Here is a 12,198-nt window from a genome sequence, read left to right on the forward strand (position 1 = left end):
CGGCCCCTCAGCGCGGCCCCACCCACAGCGCCGCCGCCGCCAATGAAAGCCAGGCGCGCCGCTCGTCACGTGGCGCCGAGCACGTCCTTCCGGCCCGCGGTCCCAGGGCGGCGCGGGGAGGTGGGGGGCGCGGGTTCGCGTGCGAAGGGTTGTGCTGCCCTGCGCCGATTGGCTGCGGCCTTCGGCGGCTGGGAAGGGGGAGAGTGCCGCACCGCACCGCACCGCGCGGGCTCGGCTTCTCCCTGACCTTCCCGCAACACCCTCCGCGCCTCCCCTCCTTTTTGGCAGGTGACGCCCCCGGCCATGCTGGTGAGCCGGCGGCTGAGGCGCCTGCTGCAGCTGGTGCCCGGCCGGGAGCGGCTCGGCGCCTATCGCCTGCTGCCCTTCTTCTTCGTCCTCGGCGGGGCCATGGAGTGGTTTATGATCAACGTCCGCATCGGCAAGGAGACGTTCTGTGAGTGGGGCGAAGCTGAAAGCCGCTCTGGCAGCCCGCGGGCACTGGGGCTGTGCGTGCCCGGCCCTCGGGGTGCCCGCGCCGTGTTGGGGCCTGGGCTGGGGGGCAGCAGCGCTGGGCAGCAGTGGGGTTGGGGCTGTAAGTCCCTTCCAGCCCAGCCGTGCTGCCATGGTGTGACAGGATTGGTGTCATTTTGCTCTTGGAAACGCTGATAAAGCCTTTTTCTGGCACAGATGATGTTTACCGAAGGAAACGATCTGAAAGACAGTACGAGGCAAGGATGGAAAAGGGTGAATCTTAGCTGAAGGGCTCCAAGGGACTCATCTCAGTGTTTCCGTTGCACTTCTGTCGAAGAAGCACTGCTGGCGTGGTGGTGGTCAGAAGGGGTCTGTGCACGAGGAGCTGGTGACAGGCACTCTCTGGTGCTGGTAGCAGGTTGTTCTTCACCCATGTATCTTTGCCACCAGTTTAATGTTGGGTTGGTACTTAGAAATAAACTGAACTGAGTACACAGTCTGGCTGCTGCTTCTCTTTGCTTGAGCAAACACCATTCTGAAAACACCGACGGGGGACAGTTAAGCTACATATCTCATATACATCGCGGCAGAAAGGAAACGTTCATTTTCCATTAGATTGCTCTGGACTGATGGAAGCTGCTCTGGTGTCCAATTTGTGTTCTTTCCAATGTTGTGTAATTTTAACTAGGTACCGTAGGACAGGCGTACAGCTTGGTGTTTATTCTGCCCGTGCTGCTGTGGAAAGTCATCCTTGCACTTCTGCTCCACTGCACTACCCACTGTGGTGGCTCTTACAAAATGATGCACGGGCTGAGGGGAAGAGAAGTCTGATGCATTCTCCTGTCAGCCGGCACAGGTTGGGAGGGCTGTGCTAGTGTGGCCACTGCAAGACTGAATTCTGCTTGCAAGATCCTTACATCCCAAAGGAAAAGAGAGCTAACTGCTATCCTGAACTGTTTTTTTTGTTGTTGTTGTTTTGTTTTACTCCCTATCACAGCAACACGAGATCTGAAGTGTGAAGAAGCACGTCAGTGACAATGCATTAAGGTGACTGGTACAGTATTGCCGCTGTTACTTGCATATATTAATGCAAATACAATTGCTTTTATTTCTGATGGTATTTGCTGACAGTTCTCCAGACAGCCAATTCTTAAGATCAAAGCATCAGCCTAAAAACAAACCCCAAGGGAGTTCCTACGCTCACCTGCGTTCTTGTGCAACTCCTGGTTGCCTTTTCCACAGGTGTTTCGTTGTCTACGAGGACTGTAGTTGTTCTCAAGACCTTACCATGTGGGTACTCATCTTGCAAGCAGAGGGAAGCCACGATGCTGCTGTCCTCCGAGGACCTGATCTGGAGAACTGATGCAACTTGTTTTTTCAGGAGATTAAAAGCTGGCAGAATGCAGTGCCCCTGCATGCTCTCGAGTGAACAGCAAACTAATTGCTTGAGGGAAAACTATCTACCTGAGTAGGAATAACCTCACATTTGGTTTTGGTTCTGAGGCAAAGTCCAAGTTTGTGTACATGCATAAGCTTGTTCGTTGGTCGTTGATACAGGACAAGAGGGAATGGCCTCAAGTTGCACCAGAGGAGGTTCCGGTTGGATATTAGGAAAATTTTCTTCTCTAAAAGAGAGGTCAAGCTGCCCAGGGAGGTGGTGGAGTGATCACCCCAGGAGGTTCTCAAGAGCCGTGGAGATGTGGCACTGAGGGATGCGGTTAGTGGGCATGGTGGGGATGGGCTGGTGGTTTGGGGGGGTGATGTTAGAGGTCCTTTCCAACGTTTGTGGTTCTGTGATCATTCTCTGACATAAATCCTGACAGCAGGAATACATGCAGTAAAATAATGGAAAGCCATATTAATGGAAAATTGATAGAATCGTTCAATGGCTTGGGTTGGAGAGGATCCTAAAGCCACCATCCCTCCCACCCCTGCCGTGGGCTGGCTGCCCCCCAGCTCAGGCTGCCCAGGGCCCCTCCGTGGCCTGGGACACCTCCAGGGAGGGGCACCCACAGCTCTGGGCAGCAGTGCCAGCACTTCACCACCTGATTTTGTGCTGTACTTTGTACTGAAACGCTGTTATACTTCAGTTCTATCTGCCTTTACTTTTAGAGCCTTTGGGCGTTTTTTATGCTGGTGCTTCGTTTTCTCTTTTCTTTTTTTTTCCGGATTTTTTTTAAGAAAGCTGGGTGCCCTAGCTGTGTCTCAGCACTCTGCCTGGTGTGGACATACTCCCCGTGGCCTCTCATAGCACTCCCATAACAGTAGCAGTATTTCACCAACCTCAGCAAATCAACATCCAATTTTTTTTGCATCGAAGCTGTTATTTTGCTGCAGTGAGAGCGCCGGGCACACAGGAAGTTAGCTTTGGTGTCTCCAGTTAAGCAAACACAGAAAGAGAGTGCCATTGGCTCACAATGAGTTTGCAGCGGGGAGTTCAGCAGCACCAGTCTTAGTGCAGGAGGAGAATCCTCTGAGCTGGCATCGTTCTATTTCAGCCAAGAGACAATACAGAACTGCAGTGACAGAAGACGAAGCTTGGCTTTCTGGATTCCTCGGTGCTTGCTAGCGCTGATCCTCCAGTGCTAGCCCACTACTGCTGGAAGCAGAGCAGCTGGAGCCCCAGTCCCAGCCCATTCCAGTGCCAAGCACACCTGGCAGGGATTTAAGATTGGTTTTACTCCACACCCACTCTCTGGGTTGAAGGATTGCTGCTCATTCCAGCACTGGGAACACAGCATTTCTGTTGGATGCTGCGGGAGCAAGCCAGGACGTAGCTTTCAGTGTCAGCCCTGCTAGCTGTGGGCTCAAGCACGTCTCTTTGGTCTGCAGGGAATTCACCTGGTGCCAGCACAGCACCTGTGAACAGCAGGCTCAGCAGTTCCCCTCACAGCAGCTGCAGCAGGAGGCTCTGAGCACAAGCAAAGCATCACTGCCCCAAGCTTCCCAGGTGGTGAGTGGGGCCCAAGCTGTGCCTACACTCACAGCTGCTCCTGAGAGGTGCAGACACTTGCAACGGGACCGTGACTTCCTGAGGAATGTCTTTCAGTCCTTCTTGGGTGTTTGTGCTTGGCACAAAGCATGAGGATTACTTGTAGTCCTCCGTGAGCCATCTGATGGAAGCGGGTTACAGACTTTGGGCTGGACTGAGCATCCATCATCATTTTTTGCCAAAGGCTGCAGAGCATCCTTTGCTAAAACTGAGCAGGCGCAGACCAGCAACTGGTACTGCTATGCAACTTGGGATCCTCCTCCCTGATTTCATGTCTGCCTGCTGCCTCCTTCAACAGAGGTTAAACTGCGCATCTACACTTCACCTGTCAACGAACAAGATCCCCTTTCTTGATGTTAAAAGCACTCAGCTATTTTGAAACACTGCTTCCACTCAGTGTGTTTGCTGCTGGGAGCAGGCTACGTAGATCTGCGAGTGACCTTCAGTATTTCACGCTGACCAAATGCAATGTGAAAAACGACTAGAATTAGTCTCCATGTGTGCCCACCCACAGGCTTCCAGGAGGGTGGCAGTTCTGCCAAGCTGCAGCCTCGAGTCCAAGATCTTAATGCATGTTAATTAAATATAACAATAAATCTGCTCTGGTTAAGTAGCTCTCTGCAAACCACGTCATAGGCACCCCAACACAAAAGAAGGCTGCTATCATCTAATTTTTCTTGCCATTGGTGTTATTAAAGAGAACTTCCATCCCAGTTTTTAATTTTATTGGATAAAAGACGCTTTTTCCACATTACTTTTCTAATTCCCTTCATTATCCAGCTACATAAAAGAAGCCCTGAACCAGGTTAGCTTCCAGCACGAAATTAAGGCTTGCTGTTTATTTTCAAAGCAGTTAATGTGGAGGCAAACAGACCCGACTGCATCTTATCACCTCTGCTTGGTGCACCATGTATTTTCCAGGGCTCCCCTCGTGCTCCTTATGGCTCCTTTCAACGTCACTCTTCTTACCACCAGCAGATGTGACTTGCAACACACAGGACAATAGAAAAAGATTCTTTACCCACACGCATGCATGCACATAGGAAGGATTCAATAAAATCGGCGTCAGCACCAGCCAGAATGACTTGAAGGAAAATCCCAACAGAAGTCTTCATGGGACACTCAAACCTGGTTAATCCAAAACACTTTGCAAACTATTTTTATTCAAATTAAAAAGACTCAGGTAAACAAAGTGATGGTACATACATGTTACACACCTGGTTATCAGCTTAACCCTTGGGAGTACAAGATCGAATGAGAAGCCAAACAGGGATTAACCAGGTCCAAAATCATGTGCTGAAATAAAAAGTCACCAACATCAACTTTTTTTTTTTCCTTTTTTTTTTTTTTTTTCTTACAGAAACGGTAAATTTTCTCATGGAAGAGAAGGACTGAGGAAGAGAACAAATAATTATTACTCATCTCCAAGTGGTTTATGAAAATACCGGTCCTAAATCGATCTATTTTCCACTCTCTCAGAAGCCAACCATTTCCCACACATACGTTTATTTTACTAGGAAAGTTTCATTTATGCCAATACAATGAAAAGCAGTGGAAAACAAACGAGGGGTTCAAACACCCACAAAGAGAGGAAAAGACAGACGTCTTTTTTTTTTTTTTTCCCCCCAAACCAGAGTCAAAAAACAGTTTCTTGTGCTGGTTTTGGATTCTAGACTGCAGCCATCGTATCCTAATTTTTCCTGCAATCAACTGAAACATCTCCTATGCAGAGACACGGTTTTGAAATAAATAAAGCTTAACAGAATTGATTAGGGCCAGCCCAGTGGCTCAGTGGTAGTGCTCTGCACTGCCTTACAGGAGGACCCAGGTTTCACGGGGATTCCCAATATCCTGCCCCTGGGCCAGGGAGCAGTGAGAGCAGCGCTTCGGCTGCTCAGGTGGGAGAGCCAGTGCTGCACATCCGCTCATCACCAGCCTTCAGATAAATTAAAAATCTGAGTTACACAGGCTCCGAAGGGAGTCCCATCCAGTCCTCCAAAGAAAATAAATAGAACAATAAGTTAACTAAAATCCATCCCAGGTTCTTTGGTGTAGTTTTTGTTCATGCTGAGAACAAGACGATCTGGTGGTATTACTACAACCCACGGTAATTCCAAGTGCTTGGAAACTAGGATTTGCTGCCTGATTCGCTTCAACATCTCGTCTCTGTGGCTAAAATAGCAAAGCCTACAGTAATTTAAATTTAAGATGATACTGTGTACAGATGGAGGAGGTCTAAGTGTACTCCATTTCTATGTTACTGAACAAACGTAGTCATTTACAAAGGCCAGTAAAGAATTTCTGTACCACAGGTGCTCTACTTGTAGAGTTTTCCATTGTAATTTCCTGTAAGCTTGGCTCCCTTTTCCTCATATCCCAGTGTACACCTGTCCTAAAACATCCGTAAGTGCCTACCTGTAATTATATAGTTTTCTGTGCAATGACTGTATGGCTGGAACAGGAGGGGAACTAGCCAGTACCATTTAAGAATAGTTTATACTTGCCTGTCCCTTCCCTTGTCAGTATCAATTACATCACCAAACAGAACCCAGTATCTGAAGAAAAACATTTAGCCTTCTGCCAATATGAACACAAAAGTGTTCTGTACTAGCAGACTTTAAAACACCCTTCCAAATGATAAACATTTCTAGAAGCAGAAGGAAAGCGGCGTATCAGTGAATTATTCTTTTGGACTGAGTTGCAGTAACCACGTTTGTGCCAACAGTTTTTTGTTTGTTTGTTTTTCAAATTAGTACTGTCTTCCTAGTTATTTAATGCAATCCAAGAGCACTCTTTTTCCGAAATTGAGTATGTGAAAGCAAACAGCTTTGCAGTCCGAAAGGTTAGTTAGCTACAGTTCAGTCTTCAGCAAAGGCAGTAACAACCTCAAAATTTGGCAAGAGGAGCCTACTCATACCTTACTGAGCTAAACAACAGAAGCACAAACCCTCTGAAGGCTGCAATGCAAGTACTCTATGTCTCCAGTGCACTAGGTATGTTGAACCTACAGTACTATTTTGAAATCAAATTCATGTGTTAAATTTCAAATCTTGCCTTGTAAAACTTTCATTAATGTGAATCAATACGCTTAATAGAAAAATGTCTTACGGTACCCAATCACTAACAGAATATGTGTGGATTTAGAAACCACGTGACTCTACTAACAAAAGAACTCAGCTTCCCTTCTCTAACTTACCTTCCATGACCCAACCTGGTTCAAAGTTGTGGCCTCTCCCACATGCAGACTGCATTGCAGAGGGAAGAAGCGTTCCCTTCCCACTGCCCGGAGTCAGGGACATCACAGAGCGCCCAAAGCAGGTTACAGCAGATGAAAGATTTCACCTTCCACAGGCACGCCAGCACACGTATTCTGTTACTGATTTGGGATCATAATGGCCTTGGCTACAGAGTTAATGCCTGGACGGGACCAGAGAACATTAGCGGTCAGGTTAGCCTCGTCCCATCTGCACCTGCACTTCCGTGATCGCTGTGGCCCATTCAGCTGCCTCGGTATTTACCTGAAATGTGATTTTTCCCTAGTGTCAAAGCTCACCTTACCTTCAGCTTCTTTCAAAGAGATCCTTCCTGTTCATATCCAAGCCAGATTTCCGCTGGAAGCGGCTAGCACACACAAGCACATGTACACACATTCCTCTAGGATGTAAACTATGACTAATTTCACATTCCATTGTACCAATCTGTAAATACTTTGTTTTCTTTTTTTCTTCTTTTATATAAAAACAATGGCATCAGATTCTCAGCAATAAAGTGTAAGAAAGATGAATCCTTGACTACAGTTAACCAAATATGAAATTGCCTTTCAAACAAAGGAAGCATATGCAAAAATCTGTGTATTTGATAAAGTCAACTTAATATAACAAAAACTGAAATATGCTTATTAAAAGTGTCCTTATATAAAAATGGTCTCGCAATGTACAGTAAAATGCAATACAAATTATTGTTGGTTATCTCTCCCCACCCAGTAACTAAAACAGCTATTGTTCCACAAAACTCTATATGCCAGTATCAAAGAAAGAAGCAATAATGCGACTAAACATTTTCTATGTTGTACGCCTGGCGGATGTTAAGGGTGTCTCGCAGCATCAAGTCTCGAAGACGCCATAAAGCATCGGCCATCGTGGTGTGAGCCCCTTTACTTTTCAACCAGTGTGACGGGAGGCGGCTCTCCTGCTCTTTCGACAAGTGGACATCTCGTCTTCGTGCTGAAAGGGTAAGAAACAGTCTGGTTATCCACCAGTTTTACTACGCTGGCCTTGCCTTTGATATTCACCACCATTTTTCTACAAAAACAAGGAAAATAATTTTACACTATTTCTTTTACCCCCAATATTTGAGCACATACAATTGATTATTAGATTTATACACCGTTAATGGAATTAGTCGACTGATAACATGTATTCCCAGTCTGATTCCCAGATTTTAATAAAATTGACACATGCAAGCAATTGCTAAATAAGCATCAGATTAATTTGGTATTTTCCATAAAAGCCAAAAGTATTAACAGTTACAAGGAAGTGCGTTCTGTATGGAAACATCCCATTCTGTGCCAAAAACCTTACCTGCAAGGGTCTGGTCCCACTTGCTAATACTGTTCGACTCAGCACTGAGTCCCTCGATGTATTTCAGATAGGCTTCGGAATGAAGAAGCCTCTGAGTCTTTGGTGGAGGGGAGACGAACATTGGAGTTGAGGGCTGCTGCATAACCGGCTGAGTCACGGGGCTCTGCCCAGGATATGGAGGGGGTGCCTGCTGTCCTGGCGGGCCGAGGATTCCTATCTGCAACAGCAAGGCGACAGAGAGATGGCGTCTGGGGGAGCTGCAGGGAAGCCGGTTCACACCATGCATCATAGCATCCTCATCCAGCACAACTTTGGTTATAACCAAAGGCAGAAAAGATTTCCCTAGAAGACAACCTACTTCAGCCAGCAATGACTTTTGAGGTCACTGGCATGTACAGAGAGAAGATGTGCGAACTAACCTCAAGTAACAGAAAACGTTTTCTCATCACTACACCATTTCTCTGCTCTCCCACTACTCTTAATTACTCCTCTTGCTTCATTTTTATTTCATGCTTTCCCAAATTTGACCAGAAAATCTGTGATGTGCAAGGTGTGGGGTTTTATCTTGCTTCAGGGATCTCTGCAACATATAATCCAAAGCAATCCTGATCCTTGGAAGACTGGGATGCTTCCACAGAATAAATGCTAACATCAGTCAAGCAAAAAACTGCAGTCACACAAAAATCCCCGTCCCACGGAATTCCCACCACTGTAATTAACCAGCAGTAGTGAGCAGGAGCAGAGAACTCTTAGCAGAGCCAACCTACGGTCTAAAATAACTTGCTGCCATGACATATGCACTCCGTTGCCTTCTCATTGAACTTCTGGTTTTCTTTACACCCCCTCACCAAATGCAAGTTTAGTCAATAAAACAAAGTGTGGTGAACATTTAATCTATATTGACATTGAGAACAAACATCTGATCATCTCTGCCATCAAAACTCCCAGATGAAAACGGCCAATGAACATCTGCTTTGTTGGTTTGTGAAACAGAACAGTTCTTAGCCATTTAGCCATGGCTGAGAAAGAGGACGCCATCCCCTCTGCATCTCCAATGCCTGCAAAGCCTAAACTGCCAGCAGTTTAACTGTGTGTTTACATGACTTGTATTAGTTCAGCAGAAAGGAAAAGAAATCTGTTTTGCTTATATTGCAGAACTCATCCCACTGGGCAGAACCCTAATAGTCTATTAACGATTCAACTGAGAAATACAAACATGCACGAGAGTGAGGTATTAACTGGTTCTGAATTTATCCAAGTGCATCTGGGGTTTCTGTTCTCTCTACAAAAGGCTGTGTGCATTCCTTACATGTCTTAACTGTTTAAATGCTAATCCAGAGCCTTGGAGCCTCATAAATAATGCAAAAAGGACTCACACTCACCTGCTGTCCAAATGGACTCGCTCCAGGGGCTGGAGTGCCTACCATGGGGGACACGTTTTGGCCTATAACACCTATTTTCCAAAATATACAACGATTAGTCTTACTTCAGAGCAGAGAGAAAAACCTCTTTGGTCTTCTACAATGCAAATTTATACTCTGAAATCATTGCTTAAAGCTATTTTAGGAACATTCAAATATCCCACTCTCCCACAATAAAGAACACTTTGGAATTTTCTGAATGAAAAAAAAAAAAAAAAGGCACCAAAACAACTACCCAGCATTGACGTGTGGCCTGCTGAATTTCATCTAGCTACAGAAATGCAAAGTTAATCTTTTTTTCCCCTCCCTTAATACACCATTTCGTTCATTATTCGTTTGGCTTGACACAGTCTTTCTGAAATCCTCAAAAAGGGAGAAGCTGATTTGCTTTAGCAACACCAAATATTTCCTGGTGTTTAATAGTATAAAATGCAACCGTGGCAGGAAGGAAGCCAAGCCACTGCATAAATTCTGTAACGTCTCACTCATATAAAACACCACGTACAAGTTCATCTCAAATAGTCTCATATTAGAGACAGAAAAATAGTAGAAAAACAAAAAAAGGTGGGTTAGTTTTTTTTCCCAACCATATGAAGAGGCATTTCCCTACTGCATGCAATGCAGCAGATACCACCCGTGTACAAATCGGAGTGTGCAGTTCCTGCTATTTGACATACATAAAAAAAAAAGTCATGCATGTTGCTACTTTTCTTTCTCTTCATGCCATTTATTTCATTCCTTCATTTCAAAAGCTGCAAAATAATAATTAAGAGTCTTCCTAAGGTGTGAATTTGCAGGCAGATTTCTGTGTCAGTGACCAGAAGACACGTCACTGCATTTTGCACGCTAAAGCATATATCAAATTAATTTTCCATTCAATTGCAACTTCCCATCTTAAATGCATCTGTACTAAGTCAGAAGTTGGGAAAAACACTGACAATGCAAGCTGTGGGATATAGCACTGATCTCTGCTTTGGTACAAAGTGAATAGTCTGGAGGGGGCACCCTCAGCTGCCCAGCAGCACAGCCTCACCCAGAGCCCACCCAGCCCCCATCTAGCACCACTTCCTGCATGGTCCTCCATCCCTGGCACTGCTTCACTCCTTTTTAGCCATCATACACACAGCCCAGCTGGAAACGCTGCGCAAGGAAATGCATTGTCCTGGAGTCGCCTCCAAACACTTGCATGCTGCTGCTGCTGCTGCGTGCTTACAGGTCAGCGCTGTGGTGAGTTGGAGGCAAGCTCAGACACACGGCACTTCTACTCTACGTGAATTTACAGTGAATCTTGCCTATTGGCGAAGATGCAAGCTGGACACCTAACGCTGACAGATTGAAAAACAAACAAAAGCAAGCGAACAACATCCAACCATCACAATTTGCAGACAGATAAAGCCCTAACAGGGCTTCTGGTCAACGCAGCCGCAAAAGGGGTAGGGGAGACAAACTTCTGCCCACAGTTTGTTTAACTGCTGAATGGATGGGTCTAACAGCCACATGAGTTATCAGAGGTGATTACTGGAAGAACCCACAGACAACAGGATGAGAGGGCAGTCGACTATTTTTCCCCATGAAATGGCCATTACTGGCATTAATGCTGGAAAAATTTTTATGATTTGTTCAGCCTTACCTGTCAACAACAGGGTGGCAAGAAAATAGCAAATGTGGAGTAAACATACTTTCAAAAAATAAGAATTTGGCCACAATAGCATAGTCAGTTCACCTTACTCCCAAATGTTTCCAGTTCCAGGTACAAGGCACAATCTGCACGCCGTTTTATAGTGATGTATGATGGTGTGCAGTGGCCGAGGGGTCCCACACAGCTGGGTTCATCAAGTGCAGCCAGAATGCTCATCAGTTAACACTGAAAGGGAGCTTAGTAAGAAATGAGAGCAATACATTTCATTTCCAATTTAATTTGAAATTCACTTATTTCACTTTAGGATGGAGAGGGTGGGAGAACACTCTTCAAATGACACAGGGATATGAACAGGCTGACTGCAGTTTGTCACACCTCTGATAAACTCATGCCATTCTCAGGTTTTTTTTGGCTGGTGCAAAACCACTGCTGGAGCAGCCTCACATTTCTCCAGTGGCCTTTTGCTGCTCCTCTACTGGATGTGTATTCTGTCAACGTAATTGCTTTGCACATGCCCCCTGTATTCAGCAGTGCATCATCTGCGCTGCAGTTAAACAAACCTGCAATGTTCAGAAACAATTGACTATGCTATGATCAAAACAAGCTGCAGATAATTCCTGTAACAACTGGTTAAACAGCAAGTACATGACAATGAAACAAGGAGCGAATGAGGATGAGTTCTTACCGGGCGGTGGGATGCCTGGGATGCCTGGCATACCTGGCGGGAGTTGGTGGGGTGGGGGCACCCCTGGGTGAAGTGGCTGCATGCTGCCCATGCTAACAATGCCATCAACTGGGCCCTGCAAAGGTGGCAGCACCGGTGGATAGCCACTTATCATGCCTTGAAGGACACAACAAATTTCAAACATGCATCAATGACATGCAATATGATCTATACAGTAAATCATGCACTATCCACAAAAAAAATGAAATAAAATTGAAAGCACCCTTAGTACAGCAAGACGAGACTACAATTAGTATCTCGCAAAAATGAAATAAAGTTATCAATATGAAACACTACACTTTTGATGAATTAGTATTTAGTGTATTTGTACGTTTCTCACGGGGGCAATAAATGCTGAATATTGAGCCATG

At 45.6% G+C, this 12,198-nt stretch overlaps 2 protein-coding genes across 5 annotated transcripts in view; one reads left to right on the forward strand and one right to left on the reverse strand.

The window, feature by feature from the left end:
• Positions 26–967, forward strand: SMIM4 (small integral membrane protein 4). The gene is made up of 3 exons (XM_021409216.1): positions 26–120; positions 289–454; positions 688–967. Exons 1-3 carry the CDS (start codon positions 43–45, stop codon positions 753–755), a joined length of 312 nt encoding a protein of 103 aa, XP_021264891.1. The 5' UTR covers positions 26–42; the 3' UTR covers positions 756–967.
• Positions 4,591–12,198, reverse strand: part of PBRM1 (polybromo 1) — a 67,923-nt gene continuing 60,315 nt past the window's right edge. For 3 of the 4 annotated variants that reach the window (XM_021409215.1, XM_021409212.1, XM_021409211.1), the window contains 4 exons: positions 11,789–11,944; positions 9,426–9,496; positions 8,044–8,260; positions 4,591–7,686 (listed from right to left, as the gene is read on the reverse strand). In XM_021409215.1, coding sequence (XP_021264890.1) covers positions 7,514–7,686; positions 8,044–8,260; positions 9,426–9,496; positions 11,789–11,944 — 617 coding nt within the window. In that variant the 3' untranslated portion in view covers positions 4,591–7,513. The remainder of the gene's footprint in view (positions 7,687–8,043; positions 8,261–9,425; positions 9,497–11,788; positions 11,945–12,198) is intronic. The other variant, XM_021409213.1, reaches the window with a different exon arrangement.

This window comes from Numida meleagris, chromosome 11, assembly GCF_002078875.1.
Source record: "Numida meleagris isolate 19003 breed g44 Domestic line chromosome 11, NumMel1.0, whole genome shotgun sequence".
NCBI lineage: Eukaryota > Metazoa > Chordata > Aves > Galliformes > Numididae > Numida > Numida meleagris.